At 46.5% G+C, this 23,644-nt stretch overlaps 3 protein-coding genes across 3 annotated transcripts in view; 2 read left to right on the top strand and 1 right to left on the bottom strand.

The window, feature by feature from the left end:
• The first annotated feature begins 174 nt into the window (after positions 1–174).
• On the top strand, positions 175–10,753 carry LOC131271738 (laminin subunit beta-1). Its single transcript, XM_058273259.1, has 15 exons — positions 175–235; positions 313–372; positions 2,178–2,436; positions 3,673–4,352; positions 4,429–5,114; positions 5,197–5,217; positions 5,357–5,963; positions 6,387–7,351; positions 7,444–7,540; positions 7,623–8,599; positions 8,671–9,023; positions 9,098–9,239; positions 9,309–9,497; positions 9,575–9,719; positions 9,813–10,753. The coding sequence occupies exons 1-15, from the start codon at positions 175–177 to the stop codon at positions 9,944–9,946; spliced, it is 5,376 nt and encodes a 1,791-aa protein (XP_058129242.1). The 3' UTR covers positions 9,947–10,753.
• Positions 10,754–11,388: 635 nt separating this feature from the next.
• LOC131261040 (eukaryotic translation initiation factor 6) lies at positions 11,389–12,933 on the top strand. The gene is made up of 3 exons (XM_058262929.1): positions 11,389–11,619; positions 11,871–12,491; positions 12,555–12,933. The coding sequence occupies exons 1-3, from the start codon at positions 11,513–11,515 to the stop codon at positions 12,562–12,564; spliced, it is 738 nt and encodes a 245-aa protein (XP_058118912.1). The 5' UTR covers positions 11,389–11,512; the 3' UTR covers positions 12,565–12,933.
• LOC131261037 (neuropeptide SIFamide receptor-like) overlaps positions 12,879–23,644 on the bottom strand; it is a 35,107-nt gene continuing 24,341 nt past the window's right edge. Inside the window, exons 2-8 of the mRNA XM_058262924.1 lie at positions 22,231–22,613; positions 18,582–18,763; positions 15,704–15,848; positions 15,435–15,546; positions 13,874–14,074; positions 13,644–13,755; positions 12,879–13,566 (exon numbers count right to left, since the gene is read on the bottom strand). Coding sequence (XP_058118907.1) covers positions 13,238–13,566; positions 13,644–13,755; positions 13,874–14,074; positions 15,435–15,546; positions 15,704–15,848; positions 18,582–18,763; positions 22,231–22,526 — 1,377 coding nt within the window. The 5' untranslated portion in view covers positions 22,527–22,613 and the 3' untranslated portion in view covers positions 12,879–13,237. The remainder of the gene's footprint in view (positions 13,567–13,643; positions 13,756–13,873; positions 14,075–15,434; positions 15,547–15,703; positions 15,849–18,581; positions 18,764–22,230; positions 22,614–23,644) is intronic.

Genomic DNA, 23,644 nt, shown 5'->3' with positions numbered 1-23,644 from the left:
GTTCCACGGATTCAGGACCACCCGGAGACGATTCCAGCGAATCCAGCGAGCTAGCAGCAACTCAAATAAAATCTTCACAACTCATGGTGTCCATTTTTTCTCCGTTTCTTATTTCTTTCCAGTCTAGGGACGTTACATTAACGTCCTACTCATGTATAGCTGGCCGCGGCAGCGATGGCCAAAATAGGATCGTCATGTATAGGATACGTAGTTATTAATTTATTTATTGTTTGTAGTAAGTATAACCTTCTATCGGCATCTTTCGCAGCGTTCAGAACTATGTCTTAATTATTGTAATTCTTTTTTCAACAGGTCTAATATTAAGTAGTAATGCACAATTGACGCGTCATCGACAGACTCCCAATAATCGATGTAAGTGTTACATGGAAGGGCGAGAGCTGGGAACATTCTATTGAAACTGTCGGGAAAAATAACTTGCAAAATTTACCCTACCTCCTTACGAGGACGTTTTGGCATGTGTTGTTGTGTCTAACAAGTTTGACTTGGTTCGTTTAATTCACTTACGGCAACTAGTTTGGAGCGCTTTTAAGGCTTGCTCTTACACGCGACTTCTTTTTATCGTTGATCATCATCATCATCATGCACGTAACTTTTATTGTCTCATATTTCACCACGCTGTCTGTCAACTCTTGTGGCAACCAGTCCCGTCCCTGGTTGTTGCTCCACCGTTTGGAGGAGATTCTTTCGGTAGCAGGTCCCTCCCGGTCACCACTCTGCCCAGTGAGCAGCGCGGTGACCAGCCACCGGTCGACGATGGAGGCTCGATGGAGTGGCTCGGGGACGAGGAGGAGTCGATCGCGAGCGAACCGCATCCCTTGCAGCATCCGGGCATGATTAACAACCACATCAACTACAATAAGTACAACTCGATCTTCTACCCACCGGAGTGGACCGGTGGTCGGTTCGATGGTTGGTCAAAGCAGGTGTCACCGGCCCCCAGCCACCATTATCGGCATCAGAAGTACAACCAGCAGCAGCAGCAGCAACAATATCGAAGCTACCACCGGGGAGGTTAACCAGCGAAATCAGTCCAACTATACTAACGAACATATGGCAGTAGCTGAGCTACCCGCAAATATCCAGAACTATGACCTGGAATGCATCTGCTTCTTCCCTGGGATTGTTTCTCTCCTCCACGGTTATACACCTACTCCGCCAGGAAAAGACAACTATTAGCGGAGTGTTAACTAACTTGGCTGGAGTGGCCTACCTTATCCGATGATGTTATTTCGAAGCTACAATGTTTACGCCTTTAGAAAACCCTCCCCAGAATCGGAGGAGATACTGGCGTTGACCTCATTTGGAGATCGAAAAGTTATACCTCGTTCCAGTGGTTCCATTTTACTCCAATTCTAGGCGAACTAACCTAAAGAATCTCAGAAGTATCCTGGTACCAGAATTCTTCCGGAAGTTGTCAAAAGCTGGACTAACCATTCTCTCATTTTGAGGCCCTTCACGGGGTCATCATCATGCCGTAATCAAAATTGAACCAGCCATGAGTTATCTCATTAGGTTCTTCGTTTATTCGGCTACTCCTTTGATTTATAGAAGATTACTTCATCCCAGCTCGCTTCGACTAACCTCTTCCACCAAACCAAACGTTGCGATCTCCGGGCTGACCCCCGCGGTATTCTTCGTTTTCTACTCCAGCCTCCCGGCGATGGTACCAGTGTGTTACTTCGAAATCGCTCGAGATCCGGCGGCGAGGGCACATGTTGTTTACACAATCGCGCTTCCCGGGTTTCCGTTTCATCCTCCTCCATCTCCTCCCCACCATCATACAGCTCCGTTCAATCTCTCCAGTCGTTGTCTCCCTTTCCCCCCCCCCCCCCCACTGGTAATGGTGTTGTTCGAAGGTTGGATTAGTGTTGTACCAGTCGACTCCCCCCATCCGCTAGCTTTTACCTTTTGGTGGATCGGTGATCTTTACATTCTATGAGTCTAAATTTAACTGAAATCGTGCCCTAAGAAACAAATCTTGCTAATTCCTGCCGCGTGTGTGTGTTCGTGGTTTTTTATTCTTATTTCTTCCACCGTTTTCCCCTTTACTACCGATTTTCCCGCCAACGCTATCCGATCGAACCGGTTCGGTTATGACTAATGGACGAACATCAATGGTGGAAATTTGTGCGTGTGTGGCGTGAACCACCCAACAGTAGCGAACAGGACACCACTCCACCGTGTGCATCCGTGCGAGCAGAGCTCCTGCTATCCGGCCACGGGTAATCTGCTGATAGGGCGTGAAAACCGGCTGGAGGCGTCGTCCACGTGCGGCCGGGTACGTCCGGAGCGCTACTGCATCGTGTCCCATCTGGAGGAGAAGAAATGCTTCCTGTGCGATACGCGCCGCGAAACGGAGAACGATCCGATGAAGAATCATCGGATCGGGCAGATCATCTACAAAATGAAACCCGGGTACGTATCGATCGATGCGATGTGTTTGATGTAATGATAAAAGCGAGTATTGTGTGTTTGTATCTAATTTACCATTGGCCCGGCTGCATCGTGCATCTGGAAGAGGACAATATTCAACAGAGCAGCTTATTTTTCTTTCGCGGCACGACGGTAAAGCTTTAGTACAAACAAACAAACGCCTGCCCACGAAGGCAAACATGGTGATGCTGAGCAAATAACGTTCGCAAAGACACACAATCGCAGATAGGCGTTCCACCAAACAACCCCCCCATTGGATAGCATCTCGGAAGCATTGGCGACCAGTTGTCAAAATTTAACGATGACTAAAAACCCCAGACAAATCCGGCCAGAATCACACGTAGCGTGATCCGCACGCCATATGGAACCGGTAGGGGCTGTACGTGAACGTGATCGGTCGGCTGGATGTGTTTGCCCGAGGGGTAGCAAATGCTCAAACAGTGCTCTTGGCTTAGCTTTAACTTCGCTTCATCGCCCGTATGACATCATCTGTACACATTCGAGCATGACACCAAAGTCTGGTGCAGTACGCCGGAACCACCAGATGCCGCGTTATCTGCTCCGAAAAGTCGGAGGACGGTTCGGAGTCGGGTTTTTGTCGGGAAGAACAGACTATTAGCCCATGGGTAGAATGGTTTGGCACTGGTACTGTTAATACTGCTCGAAGGAAAGCATCTCGTATTCACAAGATTATTACCAATGTCCTTTTTTTCAATGTGAAAAATGTGAAACCTGACAAAATATTATAAATTGAATGTCTTGTATTTCCTGTTTGTCCACAATTCGGGTTTAAACTACGATTAGGTCACAATGATCCGCCATGATCGCTTGTGTTGAAGTTCTGTTTAGTTCTGATTCAGGTTTATTTTAATTTTGATTTTTCGAAAACTGAACGCTATTAATCTTAAAGAAATTAAGAATGGGATACATAGCCTTAGTTACCGGCCCTTAAACCCTTAGAGGTCTACATCACCAGCTTAGTTTGCGAATGCCCAGGAAGCTGGATTCAATAACCGTACTGGTGTAATTCCTCGCAGACGTAGAACAAGAAGAAGAAGAAATTACGTATGAATTATCCCACCCGCTCTGGTGAACTCTTCTGTCGTCTTTGAAAGGATGCCTCTACCAGTTTTATCCTTGTTGCTTCAAACACAACACACAGACTTATTAGATTATGAGGAAAAATACTGATATTATATTATTTCCAACCAACTACAGCACCGTCGAGCAAACGTGGTGGCAGTCGGAGAACGGCCGGCAAAATGTGACCATTCAGCTGGACCTTGAGGCGGAGTTCCATTTTACCCATCTGATCATCGTGTTCGCGACGTTCCGGCCGGCGGCGATGCTGATCGAGCGTTCGTACGATTTCGGCAAAACGTGGCACGTGTACAAGTACTTCGCGCACAGCTGCCGGGAGTCGTTCCCGCACGCGCCCCTCATTGCGCGCAACATCACCGACGTTATCTGCGACCACCGGTACTCGGGCGTGGAGCCGTCGAAGAACGGTGAGGTGATCTACCGCGTGCTACCGCCGAACATGAACATCGAGAACCCGTACGCCGAGCACGTGCAGAACATGCTGAAGATGACGAACCTGCGTGTGAACTTTACGAAGCTGCACTCGCTCGGCGACAACCTGCTGGACGACCGGGACGAGATACAGGAGAAGTACTACTACGCCATCTCGAACATGATCGTGCGCGGGTCTTGTTCGTGCTACGGGCACGCGTCCCGCTGTCTGCCGCTCGAGAATGTGATCAACACGGTAGACATGGTGCACGGAAGGTGCGAGTGTACGCACAACACCAAGGGCTTAAACTGCGAGGAGTGCGAGGACTTCTTCAACGACCTCCCGTGGAAGCCCGCGCTCGGAAAGCAAACGAACGCCTGCAAGAGTAAGTGTACGCAGTGAGTGGGCCAAAGGTATGGTAGGTGTCCGCTAATCCGCGCCACATTGCTCCCTTTCGATAGAATGTAACTGCAACAACCACGCCACGAGCTGTCACTTCGATCAGGCGGTGTACGAACACTCGGGACGCGTCAGTGGTGGTGTCTGCGACAACTGCCAGCACAACACGCTGGGCTACCATTGCGAGGAGTGCGCCCCGTTCTTCTACCGCGATCCGAACGAAGACATCCAGAGCCCGTATGTGTGCAAACCGTGCGACTGCGATCCGCGCGGTTCGCTGGACGATGGCATCTGCGACTCGATTGCGGACGAGGAGAACGACATCAAGGCCGGTGCGTGTCACTGCAAGCGCAACGTGCATGGGCGCCGGTGCGACCAGTGCAAGGAAGGATTCTGGAACTTCGACGAACACAATCCGGACGGCTGTCAGACGTGCACGTGCAATACGCTCGGCACGGTGAACAACTCCGGCTGCAATGTGTACACCGGTGAGTGCATCTGCAAGCGGCTGGTGACCGGGCGCGACTGCAACCAGTGTATGCCAGAAACGTACGGCCTGTCGGATAGCCCGGAGGGATGCTCGCCATGCAGCTGCCATCCGGGTGGCTCGCTGGATAACAGCTGTGACGTGATTACGGGTCAGTGTCGGTGCCGGCCGCACATGCAGGGACGAGATTGTAGCGAACCGAAACAGCATTACTTCATCCCGACGCTGCACCGCATCGTCGAGGCGGAGTTCCCTTCGACGGTAAGGGTGTTTATTTCTTACACCGTTTCCTTCCTGTTATGGTAATCAAAGTAATGGTTATTTTTATTCTCTGTATTTTCAGTACTGCGAAGCTAATGGTGGAGTAAGTTTTACAATACAGAAAAATTCCCTCCGACAAATAATTTACAATCAACATCAAAGACAAAGATAGTTTTACGTGACCCTTTTCCAGGGAAGGGTGGTTCAGAGGATTTCAATCATGATTTTCGTTCCTTTTACAGCAAAACTGCTCCGTGGTAGTGCGCGAACGGGCAAATGATCGTGATGCGGACTTTACCGGACCGGGCTTCATTCGTGCTGCCGAGGGTACCAAGCTGGAGTTCACCCTCGACGACATTCCGAAAACGATGAACTACGACGTGCAGATTCGCTACCACCCGCAGATGAAGGGTGACTGGGAGAACGTGCGTACGACCGTAATCCGACCGGAGGTGTACAATCCGGAGGGACCGTGTGCCAACTCGCATCCGAGCTACGAGCGGGACATAAAGACCACGCTGTCCGAGTACGAAACGAGTGCGTTTGCGCTGCAGGACATCTGCCTGGAGAGTGGCAAAACGTACAAGTTTATCGTCATGTTCGAGCGGCACAATCCGTACGATGATAACCCAACGGCGCAGATCTTGATCGACTCGATCGTGCTGTTGCCGCGCATCGAAATGACACCGATCCTGCAGGGCACGCATCAGGCCGAGGTACGCCACCGGGAGTTTGTGAATGCCGCTTGTAATCACACGTACTACGATGTGAACTACAATACGGTCGCGCCGGAGGAATGCCGCGACATCCTGGACATGATCAGCGTGTACATCAACAACGGTGCCACTCGTAAGTTAAAAATTAGATCGTAAATGTACCGTGAAGCATGGGTCGAATGGGCGGGAAGATAAACATAGAATCATGCTATGTTCCACTGTCCATATCTTATCGCCAATGCCTCAACCAGTAGGTGAGGTCATGCATTGGCTCGCTACGATTAGACCGGCCAGTGACAGATTGTGGAAGTTAGCTTGCAGTTAGCCTAGGAACGTTCAATGTAAACCAAAACAATGGTTCTAGCTGAACGTGCGATTTTTCTTCTGCTGGTAGTTACAGTGACGTTCGCCGGGTTCCAAACACCTTGCGCTGCTCAAGACATTGACCCGGGCGAAGTGGAACTAGAATCCTGTTAGAGTTGAAATCTAATAACTGTGCTTTGCTTAACCTCTGAAATCGGTAGAAAGTAATTGTTTGCTTTTTGTTTCATTGCAGCATGCGAATGTAATCCGACCGGTTCCAAGAGCAAGAAGTGTGTCGAGTCCGGTGGACTTTGCGCGTGTAAAACCAACGTCGTCGGACGCCAGTGCGACCGGTGCGCGCCAGGAACGTACGGGTTCGGACCGGAGGGCTGCAAGGCGTGCGATTGTAATAGCATCGGCTCGAAGGACAACGACTGCGACCTGACGACCGGCCAGTGTAGCTGCCGACCAAACACGTACGGCCGTGAGTGTGACCAGTGCCAGCCGGGCTTCTGGAACTTCCCGAATTGTCAGATCTGCGAGTGCAACGGGCACACGCCGACCTGTAACTCGAAGACGGGCGAATGTATCCAATGTCAGGACTTCACGCAGGGTTGGAAGTGCGACCGGTGCGTCGATGGGTACTACGGTAACCCACTGCTTGGCTCATCGATCGGCTGCCGGCCGTGCCGCTGCCCGGACACGATCGCGTCCGGTCATTCGTATGCCAACGAGTGCTATCTGCATCCGTCCACGAACGATGTGATATGCTCGTGCAATGAGGGCTACAGCGGTGCCCGGTGTGACGTGTGCGCGGACAACTACTATGGAAACCCGGAGAAACCGGGTGGTCTGTGCCAGCCGTGCGATTGCAGCAACAATGTGGACTCGAAGCGGCCCGGTAACTGCGACGCCAAGACGGGCCAGTGCCTGCAGTGTTTGTACAACACCGAGGGCGATCACTGCGAGTACTGCCGGGATGGATACTACGGTGATGCGCTCCGGCAGGACTGTCAGGCGTGCGATTGTAATCTGCTCGGTACGAACCAGACGGTGCAACACTGTGATCGCTACACCGGCCAGTGCCCTTGCCTGCAGAACGTGAAGGGTCAGTACTGCGACGAGTGTATCGAAAACCACTGGAAGATCGCCAGTGGCGAAGGGTGCGAAGCTTGCGACTGCGATCCCGTCGGAGCACTCAGTGAACAATGTAACCCGGTAAGTTATGGACTTCTTTGGTCAATCACTCGTTGGGAGCAATGGAAAAACCATGGTTAACTGTTATACTTTCGACCCGAATCTTCCAATAGTACGATGGACAATGTACGTGCAAGCCAGGATTCGGAGGAAGACAATGTAACCAATGTGAAGCCTTCTTCTGGGGTGACCCGAACGTGGAATGCAAACGTACGTACCGAACCGCCCAGCAAAAAGTGTGTGGAAATGAGGACCAACTAATGATACAATTAATTTTGAAATTCGTTTACAGCTTGCGATTGCAATGTGTACGGTTCCGCGACCCAGCAGTGCGATCGAACGACCGGAAAGTGTGTCTGCAACCCGGGCATCGGTGGCTACAAATGTGACCAGTGTGCCCGCGGCTACCTCGGACAGGCTCCGTACTGCGAACCGTGCGGTGAGTGCTTCGACAACTGGGACATGATTCTGGACGGACTGCGGGACGAAACGGATCGCACGATCGAGGAGGCGAAAACGATCAAGAAGCTCGGTGCCACCGGTGCCTACAAGAAAGAGTTCGATGCGATGGCGAAAAAGATCGGCCAGATCGAGGGACTGCTGAACAATACGATTTCCGATCGCGAGATCGAAACGATCGGCGGAGAGATCGATCGCATTCGCAACCACCTGCAGGAATCGTTGCGCAACCTGGAGGAATCCGAGCGGAAGCTGCAGGAGACAGACTCGAGCATCAAGCTGGCCAACATCGAGATCGTTAACCTCGGGAAGCGGGCGGACGATGTGAAGCAGATGACGACCTACCTGAAGGACAACGCGACGCGGCTGCAGGAGGGTAACATCGAGGGCGCGCTGAATCTGACGCGCGATGCCTGGTACCGCGTGAGCATGCTCGGTGAGACGAACATGAATATTACGGCGCTCAATAACCGGGCGGAAAATTACTGCCGTCGGGCGGAGCATCTGATCAACATGAATCAGGCGGACATAGTGCGTAACCACCAGAATAACGAGGCGGCCCTGTTGAAATATCAGGAAGAGTTGAACACGCTGAACAAGAACGTGCCGGATCTGAACCAGCGTATCTGCGACCGTCACGGTGATCCGTGCGATGAGTTTTGTGGTGGTGCGGGCTGCAAGAACGGTTGTGGGGGGTTGCGGTGTGAAAACGGTGCCCTGACCCTGTCCGAAAAGGCACTTGATTTTGCAAAGAAAACCGAGCAAAACATCAAGGAAAAGGAGGAACTGGCTGATGACATTATTCGCTCGGTATGAAATCTTTATTGTTTCACGCGGTGGAAGACTGTTTGGTAACGGTTTTTTGGTTTGTTTTTTCACAGATGTCCCAGGCGAAGGCGAACGCTTCGGAATCGTTCAAGAAGGCAAAGAAAACGCATGACGAAACACAAGCACATCTGGAGGAAACCAAAAAGCTTATCGATCGCTCGAACGCACTCGTTGCCAATTTGACTGATATGATCGAGAATACGACGGCATCGCCTGGCGAGATGAAGGCCCTGATCGACCAAGTCATGAGCCACACACTGCAGCTGGACCCGGACCAGATTGATGATCTGGCACAGAAGATACAGGACGCCGTGTCGCATCTGGTGAACGTTGAGGCGATCATTCGCAACACCGAAACGGACTTGCGCCGGGTGGAGCTGCTCAAGGCAGATGCTATGGACAAGAAGTAAGTCGCTAGGAGGATGTTGCGCGAAGATGAACTTCATTTGAGACATCTTTTCTTCTTTCTTTTCCCTTCAGGGATCGCGCTGAAAAGGTATTTTCTGGTGTTTTGAACATAACGAAAGCTCTGGACGACGCGGACGACGCACAGAAGAAGGCACGGCAGTCCATCAAGCAGGCAAATGCTGACATCGCGTCCGCCAAAATCGATCTGGAAGAGGTAAATTTAGCGAAAAATTAGATTGGAGGGAATTAAATGGATTCACTAATACTGACCACTCCTACGCAGATTGAGAAAGAAACAGACGATGCCCAGAAGCGTGCAAACACGACGGCAAATGCTGTGCTCACGCTGCAGTCACGCCTCGAGCAACTGCAGAAGGACAACATTCTTAACGAGCATGGCGCGCAGGAAATCAACAATCAAGCGGAGGTGGTGAAAGAATCGGCTAACAATGCCCATGAGCGTGCCACGCAGGTATTTGTCGTTCTTGGCTCCTTGCTATTAGTAGTGCTCGACCGTATACAATATTTTTTTGTTTATTTTTTTATTAGTTGAAAAACGATTTTAAAACTGCGAACGAATCACTCACGGTGCAAGCCCGTAAGTCAGAAAGTGCTCGCGAACGAGCGCAAAATCTGCTGAACCGTGCCTCAAAAATCACCGTGGACACCAATACTCAGCTTGCGGAGCTCCAGAGTAAGTCTTCAGAGCAATTTTTTTAAACCATGTGTCAGCTAACCATGTCCAAACTTTAATCATGAGCCAATCCCTCTCTGTCGTTTTCCCTAGATATGGACGAGGTCTACAAATCGAACGAGAAAGAAATTCAAACCCTGGAGGCCGAGCTGAACGATCTAACCGAAAAGGTCAGCGGTTATCTCGAAGCAATCCGAACCAAAGCGGAATACTATCGCACGTGCTAAATGTGTCGTTGCTTCGAACAAACCGTAGCAGTAGGACTTCATTCGCGATTGGACAAACGTCTATTGCATGAAAAATAAGAGAAACTGTGTGCCAAAAAAAAAAAAGAAAAACGAACACATAACAACTGTTGTCTATTTAAAGGACTTTTAGTACATGTGCAAATGTAGAATCGACGAAGGTCGAAGGAAATGTATCTATTCTCTGGATTTCATTCAACCTAACTTTTCCCGTTTTTGTGTTCAGGCGTTGTGATTACAAGACAACTGTGTGTGGTCACAAAGACGCCAATTTTAAAGATTATCGGCATTGTCTAGGAATAAGGAACACCAGTGCATTTACAAGGATTACAGATTAACTCCGCGTGGTCAAAGCTGCAGAATTGTAAGCGTATTTCATACTGTCATAACTGTCCGAACAAGTTTAGCAGGCCCAGTTAGTACAATTAAGACAATTTAAGCTCACTGGCGCCAATAATAAAAATACTTCTTTCTTTTATGAAGGGGTCGTACAACAGTTGACCTGCACAAAGGAATGAAAACATGCACAAAACTAGATTTAGTTTGTAACCGGTAGATCGTTAAATAAGATTAGAATGAAAATAACACTTCGGCAATGTCGTAACGAAAGAAAGGAAAATTTGTACCTATCATAACTCGCCATACTTCGTAATGAATCCTTGAAATGCCAATTTTTAACCCTTGGTTTTAAGATAACACGGAGCGACTACATTGTGCGTCATTCGTGAAACACCTAAACGTTTTCCTCGTAAATAATAATATGATGAATGTTTTAACAAAAATGTATGAGATAGTGTTTTTTATTACTTTCAGAAAATCAATAATTTTACAGCTTCCATAGACAAATTTGCAGAAGTATCAGTTGGTTGAAGTTCGCCATCGGTTTTAAATTTCGTGGAGTTATAGAAGATAATTGGTACTTATCAAAATTTAACAAACCTGAAGGCTTAGCTGTCCCCAATCCTTAGGAATCATCAACAAGTTAAAGCACATCTTAATTTTACTGTCTACTACTTCGGAATATTGTAGTATACGTTTGCACTTTACGGAAATTGATTTACTGATATTCTGAAGTGAACTGACGAGTGTATAAAATTAATCCCAAATCTCAATGTATATTTTGACATTATTCGGTAATAATTTTGCTAACGCTGTGAGCAATATTAATCTTCGTGGAGGTCTTTTACTTATACAAACTGCATTTGTTGTAATGGGAAACACATTACAGTAAATTTTGTCGAATAAATTCACAATTAACGGCTCAATTCAAACGGGGTTTCAGGCGGGCAATACAGAATGGGGCGGGTTTATTTAACTTTTCCAAACTAATGAACCAAGGCTATTGAAACGAAGCAATGTTTCTCACCATGCTTTTAGTTGTTCCAGTAACCTTGAGCCGATTGTCAAAACTGTGTTGACAATCAAGTGTTTGTTTGTGATCCGGCAGCGTGGTACCCAAAGAATTGCCTGCAGAAGCAGTTTTTGAAAAGAAAATCTTCTAATAATTACAATTTACCAGTTGAGAGTCGCTTTTTACAAACTTCAATCATGGCTCTGCGTGTTCAGTTTGAAAATAATGATGACATCGGTGTGTTTAGTAAGCTGACAAATTCATACTGTTTGGTTGCCATTGGAGGTTCCGAAGCTTTTTACAGGTATGTATCGTGATTTACTGCATTGATACCATGACGGAGCTCTTTCTGAGGCACCAACTTCAGAGTCGTTTTAGCTTAATTAATGTACAAATGTTGAGCTGTGTAGTTAGATTTCATATATTTCCTGCATAATAGTAATCTGTTTGCTCATAAGTTTTGTAGGTTAGGTGCTACCGCACGTGTTGATGTAAACAAGCAACATCCATCATTTATGATTCAGAGGTATTTTATATTTCTCGCTCTTTTTACAGTGTGTTCGAATCAGAGCTCGCAGACGTGATTCCTGTTGTGCATGCCAGTATTGCCGGATGCCGAATCATCGGTCGCCTGTCGGTGGGCAACAAGAATGGACTCGTCGTACCAAACAGCACCACAGATGTCGAGCTGCAACACTTGCGAAATTCCCTGCCAGATACAGTAAAGATTCACCGCGTCGAAGAGCGACTGTCGGCGTTGGGAAATGTGATCGCTTGCAACGACTATGTGGCCGTGGTGCATCCAGATATCGACCTGGAGACGGAAGAAATTATAGTTGACACGCTGGGAGTAGAAGTTTACCGACAGACCGTTGCAAACAACGTGCTCGTGGGAGCGTACTCCGTGTTGAGCAATCAAGGAGGCCTCGTGCACCCAAAGACTCCCAGTCAGGATCTGGACGAGCTGGCGTCGCTGCTACAGATTCCACTGGTCGCCGGTACGGTCAACCGAGGCTGCGAAGTGCTTGCGGCGGGAATGGTAGTGAACGATTGGTGTGCCTTCTGCGGTACGACTACTACCTCAACGGAGCTGTCCGTGGTGGAGAGCGTGTTCAAGCTGAACGACGCTCAGCCCTCGAACGTGACGAACAATTTGCGTGCATCCCTGATCGAAGCGTAAGTTCTTGACGGCCATTCTTATGGAAGGATAGCGAGTAATTTTTGAATGTTTATTTACAGTATGTCGTAAACGAGAAACGATTGTAGTTTCGGATGATATTGGCGACAAATCGGCGGCAATGATGTGGATTAACGTTTTAAAGCTCCGTTGAGATGTGAGTTGGCGAAAATGAACGAAAAACATTCTACCGGTGAACGGTTGTAATAACATATTGTACTAACTGGAAAACTGGTGTTGCTACGAGTTACAATATAAGTGTACTCGTTTTACACAAAGATTTGCCCTGTGTGGTCACTTTTCTCAGTATCACATTATTAAAAATATGTCACGTTTCTTTTTTGAAAAAACCATATTCGTATATTTACCAAATCCTCGATTTATCGAACAATTAGTTATATGAAAATACATCTGATACAGAGGCCAACTTCAAAAGTTTGCGTAAATATGAGCGTTAATAATGCTGTTTCCTGAATGGTGCCAGACTTATGTGTCTAACACGCCCCAATTAAATTCCGCGGTATATATTTGTTTAATTTCTCTTTAAATATGTAAGTACGTTTTACGTTAGCTAATATTTTCTTGAAACTAAATATCCATTTCGATTTTTTGGTTGTGTAAATTCACCCCTAATTCTCGTTTAAATTCCGACATTATCAAAAAAAAAAAAAAAATTCAAACCCGCCCTCGAACATCAACAAACGTTCCAGAAAGCAGCAAGCTGTCGGCAATTTCCGTGTTCCCGTTACTGCTGAGTCGTCCCGTTGACGGGAGCCGAAAGTGGAACCCGTAGCGTCGTGCAAGGCTCCTTCCCGTAGTGCAGCAGGGCATGATGCTGTTTGCCGTTGCAAAACGATCGAACACGCCGCAGGTACACATCCTTCTCCTCCAGCCGGCCAACCGTCGTCGGTAGATCCCAGTCGTCCTCCTCCGCCGTGCAGCAGCTGTGGAAAAGCTTCTTGAATCCGGCCCGAAACTTCCGATTCATAAAGGCGTACAGGATGGGATTGATGCACGAGTTTGAGGCTCCCAACCATTGGGCGACGGGCAGAATGGTTAAAATGAACGATTGTACTGCGCAGAGGGAAAATAGGAAATCAAAAACGATGTCAATAATTTACTCTAGCAAAATGTTTTTAACAACCTCTCACCTGCATCATCGTACACTAAATCTCCGGCAAATTTGACGAAGCAAAATATGGCATACAGCGGCAGCCAGGAGATGGCGAACGTGATAATAACCACAAACACCATCTTGATCACCTGAAAATACAGCACCGCACGGTCAGGAAGGTGGGAGATGGGAACAGAAAATTGTTGGATTAACAAGTGATTAAAAACGCTGGCTGGAGTTTGGTTCGTGCACCGACCCTCCACCTACCTTCACCTTACTCCGGTTGAAGACGTCGTTCTTGCGGTTGATTATCATCTCCCGCGGTAGGTTCCGGTAGGCCACGTTCTTCCAGATGATGACATAGCAAATGGATATCACAATCAGCGGACCGAGGTAGCAGAAGAACAGGTTGGCGAACAGGAAGTACCAACTTTCCGATGCCGGCGTCGGCCACAGCTCGGTGCAGATCTGAAGCAATTAATGTATTAATTATTTTTTTGGGACATGTTGCACGTATTTGGCCCATTTGTGTGTTATTTGTCATACTTTTGCCCTAATACTCTTCTTCTTAGTACTACACATGGATCCTGGACATGGAGGAAGAGGACAGCGAATTTTTTTTATTACCATAAGAAGAAAACTCTCCTTCGTAGCATAGGCCTACCGAAAGTTACCAAAGAAGTAACAAACAACTTCGTTCTGCAGCTTAACGAGTAATAAACCAACATGATGAGTCCGTGATGCTGTGCACGTGCGTGTCGTGCAGCCGGTGCGCGAACATAACCCACGTGCTTTGGGGTAGATCCTTCACTGCGTGGGTTAGAATAACAGGACCTCCCCGCTCACCAAAGCCGAAGGTTAATGTGTAGCTGTCGAGGTGGGGGGAAGTGTGCAGCTGAATTGCCTTCGGGCTTTAAAGTCGTGACTGTGAATTGGAATTTTGTGAAACTCCAGTGTGTAGCAAAGTGATGATTGAGAAAGTAATGAGGAGTTGCAAATTAGTGTTGTAGGGCCTGTAAAAAATAGTCAAACTGACAAGACTAGAACTAATTACGATGACCTTTAAATTCTTGCGTCGAGGCTCATTGTAAGATGTCTAAGATTATATATAATAATTATGCTTACTGCATTATTTTTCTGTACTCTTTTTGGCATTCCTGTCAAATTGGCAGTCAAAAGGCAGTTGGAACTAAAGTAGATTTTGTCAGTTCTAAATAACCTGACTAGGATTTTTAATTATTTGCGACTAAAGGGTAACTACAGCGATTGATCATACCAATAAAGAAGGTACAATCTCTTTTCAAATCAAAGAAATTTATATCAAGACGGGGTTGATGTTCTGTCTAGCATATTATTGGCAATGGTCTACCCTCGTAATCCTAGGTAATGGATTCAAAAATGTTTTTCGTCTGATGGAGTTTTCCTTCAGAACGGTGTACGCTATGCGGCCCGTATCTTGGATGTAGTAATTATTCCAAGTTCCACGCATTGGTTAAGCAGAGGATCATAATCTTGTTAAAGTTGTACCACTACACAAAAAAACAAAAAAAAAACCGCGGCCATAAAAACCCGGCTGGCCTTTCATTTTGTGCACCACGTGATCAAGAAGTTAATGCACCCGGGAGTAAGCTTCGCCGGTAGACAGAAAGTTACGGGCAGCCGCTACTTTCGCACATTTCGCCGTTAACGGATAACCTTGGGAGTGTGCGAGGGTGGTTCCTAACTACCCCTTGCGCTGGTCCGTGGACCGCTTTTCATTCCCGTTGGGATTTGTGTGTGTACTTGTGTGTGGCGGCGTAAAATGTTTGCGGTGCTAACCGCCACCGACCTGCGCTATGCTGCCCGGTATGCCGATGGGTCGCAGCGTAAAGACGAACAGCCAGGGCAGGTTGATGCTTAACGCTATAAACCAGATGATGGACACGATCAGTCGATACTGTCTGTGGACGGTAACAAAGAGAGGGAAAGATGAGAAACAAAAACAACGATGAAAAACTTAAACCCCGCGAAGAAAAGCGGGCGGAAAAGAAATCGGAAATTATGTTGGTTCAAAAAACCAACCATCTTCTACGTCGTCATCGTCTCCTGTCCGCCTACCTGGTGGTGATGGTGCCCGAGATGGGGAACGATATCGCGCAGCAGCGTTCGATGGAGATTGCCATCAGCGTGTTGACGGAAGCGGACACGGAAACGCCCTGCAGATAAGAAACGCCCTTGCAGAAGAACACCCCCAGTATCCAGGCTTTGTGGTGAGAGATGAGTAGACGAAACGGAAAGTAAAAAACAACAGGCAGAAACGGATACAGCATCGGTTGGGTAATGGAAAGAAGAAAAAAATGTAGGAAAACAGCATATTCCCTTGCTTTGTGTTATATTACATTACGAGACGACGTGGCGGGTAATGTATGCGGTACGTGCAAAAATTTCCCACTGCACTTCTGGGACGAAGTTTGGTGCGTGTGCGGCTTTGGGATTTGTGGTGGTGTAAGGTGTACAGTCTAACTTCATCTTCGCTCCAGTGGAGAGAAGAGGGTGAGGAAAACGGTGTGCTCACTTTCCGTCAATCCTTCCTCAGCCTTCGGCACTTTTCAGCACGCATATTTCGTGGCGTGACGAAACAAAGGAAAATATTTTCTCAACATTAAACGCTCAACGGATAGCGTTCGGGCAAAAAGTTTGCTGAATTTGTACGAAATTTAGCTAGCGCTAGAAAAATAACAGCAGAACGACCGATGAAGTGGGGGGAGAAAAACCCTTCTACCATTTGAGGGTGATGATGTTGCTAGCTACATTCAAAATGAGCCCCGAAACGGCGCTCCATTAAAGCTTCGTTATCAGCCAATGCCGAGGCGTCGGGCGGCACTGATGTCACCGGCAAAATTATCCCTTACACGACGGCGCAGGCACATCAAAGGGACACTTGAAATGGTGGTGTCTGCGAATGAAATTTGGTCGGCACTCGACCCAAAAGCCGGCTGGCGGATGGTGACGACGTTCGGCTCGCCCTATCGCACTTCCGGTCGGCCCAGTGGCTCGGCACTGAAGAGCCACCGCATCGTGTGTTGATGGATGATGCATGCCATACCGATGGCTTCCCAATTTGTGACGATTGCAACATTACGGCGGGGATGCTCACTCAGCAGAACGTGGCAGAGACCAAGTGAGAAAGACAAATAGGAAAGGAAAAGCTACCAGGCCCATTAAGGGGACGCCGTTCTGGAACGAGCGGCACTGCAATGGGCCAATATTTATTTCCGGCATGGTCCCGGCAAAGAAAACGCACTTCAGATAGCATCTTGAAGGCGGCAGATGAGCACTTGCTTGAGATGTGGAAAAACAAAATAAAACAAATTGGCAAATGATGAAGAACAATTGAATACTGTCATGCAGTACATTCTTTTCTCGTGATGAAAACACGACCGAAATTTCATTTCTTGGAGCTGCTATGGAAATAGCTTCCTCTCACTTTTGTTAAATTTTTAACTGAGCCGTATTGCCTTCTGTCATTCTAGTATGCAAACCTTTCCGGAATAAGGCAGTTTTCCTTGGAATTTATTTTTTATTGCCTATTTAAGATACCGCTCTCCTTTTCAATTGTGTGTTATGCAATCAACATTGAGCATTTTTCTTTGAAATTTATTTTTTAATGCCTATCTTACATACCGCCTTCCTTTTCAATGGTGTGTTATGGATTCAAAATTGAAAACTCTGAACTTTAATGGGAGGCTCCGGATCTCCGGAGGGATTCGATAGGTTATCATGAGAAATGATTTCATAATGACTGAAAATAAGATGCCACAAACACCGAATTTAGAAACAACTCATTGTGATATATTCTATTTGATTATTTTGTTTTCAATACCACGCATATGATTGAATCTTGTTTAATTTTCCATTTCAGTTTTTGCTAGCATTATACGCTTTCAACGAGATCCCAAAGATTTTAATCATTTTAAGAGACACTCTTTTATTATCTCGTTTTTCTCTTTTTGTTATTATTTTCATAATGCAATGTCAACTTAATCGACTTGTTACGCATATATGCACATGGTTTTTACATAATATCTTTTTCTGTTTGCTTTGTGTTTGAATTGTGGCAACTCTTTGGATTGGCTCCAAAAAAGAAAATAAATCAACCTTGACTAATTGTGATTCTTCTCTCTACCTTTTCTGGGAAAATATCATTTTTTTATAGATATTAATAAAATATCCTTAAATGTTCGTTTAACATATTTCATTTTCATTTAGTATTTTGGCTTGAATCTAAATTTATTGCACTCCATTTGGTAACATATACTAACACATATGTTTCGCGTAAGATATATTTTCTAATTTTTCAAAGGAATTAAATTGGAGTATTTTTTTTTCATTCGACCCCTGCTCGACCCCCTGGAGTCACACAAAGCTCATGAAAGCCGCGCAAAACGTGGCGAAGCAGAGCTCGGCACACTGAAGTGCTGCAGATAAATCAATCTCCTTTTCTTCGTGTCGCGCCGCGCCGCGTTTGGCTCAGGCGAGGAAAATGATTCCGCTGCCAACCGGGGCTCACCTTCGGCCTCCGGGGACGCTTGTCAGCAGTCAATTTAAAAGTCAATAAATTTTTCAACTTAAACCACCAACTGGAGCCCACACGCGCACTTCCGTCCGGAAGTATGTTTGTGCAGATTTCCGCCACCCGCGTCGCATCCTATGCTGCCGGAGGTCCTTTTATCCGGTAGTTAATTTTTTTTCCCCCGTCTCGCTCCGGGCTCTCGGTGGGCTGGCTTTGGATTGGTGGATTGCTCTTATCGGTGTCGAAGCGAAAACATAAATCTAACCCTCATTCTCCGCCTTCGAGACCCAGCAAGCGTCGCAGCGTTTGTAGTACAGCGACCTTTCGTGCATCGAATGCGCGGTACGCGAACGGGGTTAGCGGGAATCTTTAGGGGGAAAACTGTCACCAACCACCAACCAAAGTGACAGAATTAGAACTCACCTGGGTAGAGGTTGCCGATCAGCGTGAACGGTAGGCAGAGAAAATTGACCAATAAATCAGCATACGCCAGATTGACGATGAATCGGTTTGTGGGCGATCGCATCATGGTGCTTTTCTTCACCACGATCACGACCGAGATGTTCCCCAGCAGGCCGACGATAAACACGAGCGCGTACGCCACCCTGCAACGATTGAAACAGAGTCGGTGAGGGACGGAGCAGAGGTGATCCATCTTGAAACGCTGTCTGCAATCCGGGCTTGGGGGGGATGGTCCTTCCCCAAAGTCTCGGCTAAGGGGTCGCGATACTGTAATGAGAGGGGAATTACGGCCACGTCCGAGGTTTGGGAAAAACCCTCCAACGGTAATGGCGGGTGGGTTGGGGAAACCATGCAATAAATAAAACCTAAGGATGAAGAATTGGCCGAACGATAATCCCAGCCAGTGGGAGCCCATCCGTCTCGATGCTGAGCCGCCGCCGAAATGGATACATTGAATGGGGTCAGCCGAGAGCGTAGACGCCAGAACCCCAAGAACCGGCGGCGTTATTTCCGGGGATCATTGAACTGGCAACGTGTAGTGGTTCGGTAGTCTATATTTGAGTTTACGACGCGCTGCGGCCCATCAATTGAATGTTATTTTTGCCAAACGCAGCCAAATTTAGTCGTTTCTGCCCGCCATGAGCTGAGTGAGTCGTAACTTCCTGGAAAATTACATAGGAACAATACGGTCTTTAATAAGATACTTAAAGACCTATTGTCCAAGTAATTTCGTGTTGTCCTTTCTCTAAGGCTGACCTAGAAATGCATTAGCTAAAAATGTAGGTCACCAAACAGAGGAGCATCCTTTGTCAAAGATTGATTAATATAATCATGCCAACGGGCCATCAAACCTCCCTTTTGTATTCTTCCAGTTCTGAGATAAAAGAGACTGTTTAAAGTACGGGTCAATTCGGAACAATAAGCTCATTTTATTACAATATCTATACAATATCTAGTACATAAATCATCAATAATACGAGCTACTTATTAGTTATTTGTGACCGAGACGCAAAGCACAAGTAACAGAGACCTAAGCCAAATCGTTGCTGACTTATAGCATGCGAATTTAAAAAATGAAATTTTTCTACTAGTAAAACGACGTGTTTCTGGCGTTTTACGTTGCTATTATTAGTATTATTTCAATAATTATTTAATTCAACCGAAGAGTTTTTATTACCAAGTTTCAACTGTAAACCGTGCTAATTCGCTTTGCTCAATCGTAAAACTCGTAACTTTCATAGTAAAATCCTTTACTACATTTGAATATAGAATATAGAATTAAAATATAGCATAATTTTACTCGTAGTGTTCAATTTTTATATTTTCAATTATAAAAATTCTGTTTTTACATCTATTTCAAATATTCTATCTTTTTTTAGTCCATCCTTTTTCTCATGTTGGTTTGGTCAAAACAAATTTCCTATTCATAAACCAATAACTTTAATTTTCTTGTATATTTGTTGAATTTTCATTGAGGCGTTCAAAAATCTAATAAATCAGTAGAACGATAGTAACCAGTCTAGACTTTAAGGGTTTTGGGCCCAAATTTGACAAACATAATTGGTTTTTATTCACAATTTTTTAGCATGCGGAAACCATGGAATATTAATCCAAAAATTAGGTAATTTGAAAAACTCAATCAAATTACTCTGTTGGACTTGTTAATGTGCAGGACAGTTAAAACAATTCTACGGACAATTTAACTGCAAGTGCTTCAAACTTCCGCTCGTTGATTCTGGCTTTTTATTTCCGTATCCATGTTGAGCGCTCTTTGAACACTCTTGAACATGGACGGGAAGAAAGTATTTTTAGCAAGACCTGGTATTTGATTTGACGTTCAATTTGACTCTTTTGTGCAAGATCGGCAATTTGATTTGATGTTCCATTTGCGTACCGCATAGAGCCGATAAGGAATGGCGCAAAGCATCGATACAGTCCTCGTCAAACATGGTTGAGGTGTCGCGGTGGCATCGAATTTCAAGTTGTACGTTCTGAGTGGAATTATATTTTATTTATGCGTTCATCCCTTGCATTTATTACCAGAAAAGTAGGTTATCAGCATCCATACATAAATTATGAACCACGAAGCGGAGGCTTAAAATTTGTTCAAGACTTCCCTGGCCGGAACAAGTTAAGCCGGGACTTACTGGAAAAATCGGAAAATGGCATCGCAACCCGCCTCGAAAATTAGCCAATTCCGAGGCCATCGCCGCCTCTTCCTCCGCAAAGTCCCGCCCACCGCCGGTCGACTAATTCATAAACCGGTCGTTGATTTATGAGTATCGTTCAATCGGCAAGCAACAGCCGCATACCGCTGTGGCCATTAAATAAAACCAAGCGCAAGAAGCCTAATCGAAAATTTTATGAAAACATTTCGCCCCATCATTTCGCACGGCCCGCGTCGTCTGTCCGTGGCAGACCCTTTCCGTGGCTGTTGGGGTTCGGGAGGGATGCCCCGTCCGCAATGATGGAAACGCACTTTGCCAGGCAGCGATTTTTGCGACACAAAAGTGTCACTTTATTTATTTATATCTGCATGATTTCTTTCTCACGCCGCCATCGTGTTGTTTCTTTGCGTTTCGTGGCCGGAGGATGAAAGCAGTAAACAGCCGGACGGAACGTTGTATGATGTATGGAAAGCTTTTTCACTACCCTCCCTTCCCACGCTCGCTCTCACTCCATTTTCCATCGAACAATGGAGTAAAATTTCCACCGCTAGATGACGTTCGGATACGGTGACGTTGTATTTAGATTTTTTGTTCTTTTCCCTCTTTTTCTCCCGCTTCATCTGCCCCAGAACACATTTCCCTGTGTGTGCTGTCGGGCTCGAAATGTTTTGCTTCGTTATCGCTTCCGACTGGATCTCCTGGGTGGATCCCGTGGGACGCCATTGCCGTCGGGAACGCTTTAGTGTTGCCGCCTTGCCATCGCCCTCGCGCCAGTTCCCGCAAGCATCCTCCCACGTCTTGGGAGGGTATTGACCGAGCGGGGGTGGACATTGGGGAGCAACACTGCGAGATTGATAACAGTTGATGCGAGGAGAAACATGATGATGAAGCGTGCAGTGTTGTCCGCTTGATTGTGTGGGACGGCAAATGGCAGTGGAGCGCGGTGGAAAACTCACCCAAAGCAAAATCACACAATCGAATCGCGGGGGGCGGGGAGGGAGGAGGGGGGGGGGAATGAAAGCATTTTTACGCTTCACTGGAAACAATTTGGGGGTTTTGCAGTGGGAGTGAGTTTTGGTTCGGCAAATCGCTGGACAAAAAAGAAATCTTCGGTCGTGCGTCTATTAATCAATTCCGCAGTCAATTATCAATTGTGCAACCGCCCGCCCGCGCGGGACTGCTGGGGAGAGAGGAAATTACCGGAAAATACAATGCCGACACCGACCCAAAAGCCACTTGTACGATGTGGAAGGACAAGTCCGCTTGTGGAAGTGGAAGATGCGCATAAAATGCTCGAAATAAATGCTTTTTTTGTAGCTGAAAAATATGTCAACCTGAACTGTTCTTTTTTTTCGAGGTTTGTAACTTTTCTCGGGACCCTACCCCGGGGCCCTGGCGAGTGCTGGAAAATTGGGAAAATATGTGTGAAAGTTGCTACTCACGTCAGCAGAACCGTGCCGAGGATGCTGTAGCGCAGCTGATAGGCCGGGTCGATCTCGTACCGGGGAAAGTCCTCCTGGGCGTCGAGCGTTTCGTACTGGGAGGCGGTAAAGTTGGGCCCTCGACCGGCCCTCCTCTCCACGCCGCCGTCGTGAACGGTCCAGGTCCAGTTGGTGCGGCCGCCCGTTTCCTCCTCCTGCGGCAGGCAGCCAAGACAGTGGGCGACAAACGTTTCCACGGCCGCCGCCGTTGTCCACTGCGTGCCGGTGGCTCCGTCCGTCTCGTCTCCGGCGTCCATCGCACGTCCGGTCTCGTGCTCAACGTCCGCTTCGTGCCAACGGTGGTTGATTTATGAAGCAATGAAACCATTCACAGGAATGCAAGCCTACTCGCATCGCAACCGGACGATGGGAGGATGGGAAGAGATAGCAAGAGCAAGGGCACAGTGAGCATGTGTGTACGATGGGCTCGGAAAACGGACTCCGCAAAGTTTTCGCAAGGCCGCAACCCATCGGAAATATTGCGGCAGCTGTGGGACAGTAATTTAATCACAGACGCACCCAAAGTTCTGCGTTGCTACACACAACATGCCTGCCCGAAAGTCAGTCCGAGCGATGTTTCGCACGAATCATCGATTAATTGGATTCCAGCGTCTTGGACAGTGATGAAATGGTGATTGCATCGAGTAGAACGAACGATCGGATGTCACGAATGATGATACTCGGGATTGGAGCACGTTTCGGTAGTTTTTATATGACCGTTGAAGACATAATTTAAATTTCGAAGCTGACTGGTTTGGACGAACACATACCCTTTCCTTTGGAATGATATTAAATATTCGACCGTCATCATTATCATTTCAATCGCATGAAAACTTCTCGCAAAGATGTAACTGGGTGCGAGTTGACTTGCTATAAATGCTATTTGGCTTTTCTTCGTCGGGAACAGATCTTAAAGGTAGTAATACCTGGTGCAATTTTTAAACTATTTTAAGTAATCAAATTGCTTCATGTATGAAATTAAAAATGTTAGTACCATTCCTTTGACATACACCATGGTTAAAGTGTAAATTGAATGTCTGTTGTTAATGATTCCAATGAAGGTACTGTTGAAAATTTTAACAAAATTATTTGGTCCCTATCTAGAAAATTGGTGATTTGGTGACTATCTAGAAAAGTGAAGAACAAAATGCGTTGTGTTAATCGTTTTTATATGTGTTGTGGAAATGAACATTTAAATTACCACACTATAAAATAACAAGCTATGACGCACCGACGAACCTCGGCTAAGAAGAAGTGCAGAAAGGAGTTATATATTTGTTTTATTCTTTACTTTTTTATTCTTTACGACGAAACCGATCGAAATATAGTTCTGGACAAAGCATTCTATAGTATTATATTTTTATTTGATATCGTT

This window comes from Anopheles coustani, chromosome 3 (genome assembly GCF_943734705.1).
Source record: "Anopheles coustani chromosome 3, idAnoCousDA_361_x.2, whole genome shotgun sequence".
Classification (NCBI taxonomy): Eukaryota; Metazoa; Arthropoda; class Insecta; order Diptera; family Culicidae; genus Anopheles; species Anopheles coustani.
The sequence above is the reverse complement of the archived record's forward strand: the minus strand, read 5'-3'. Positions and strand labels throughout refer to the sequence as shown.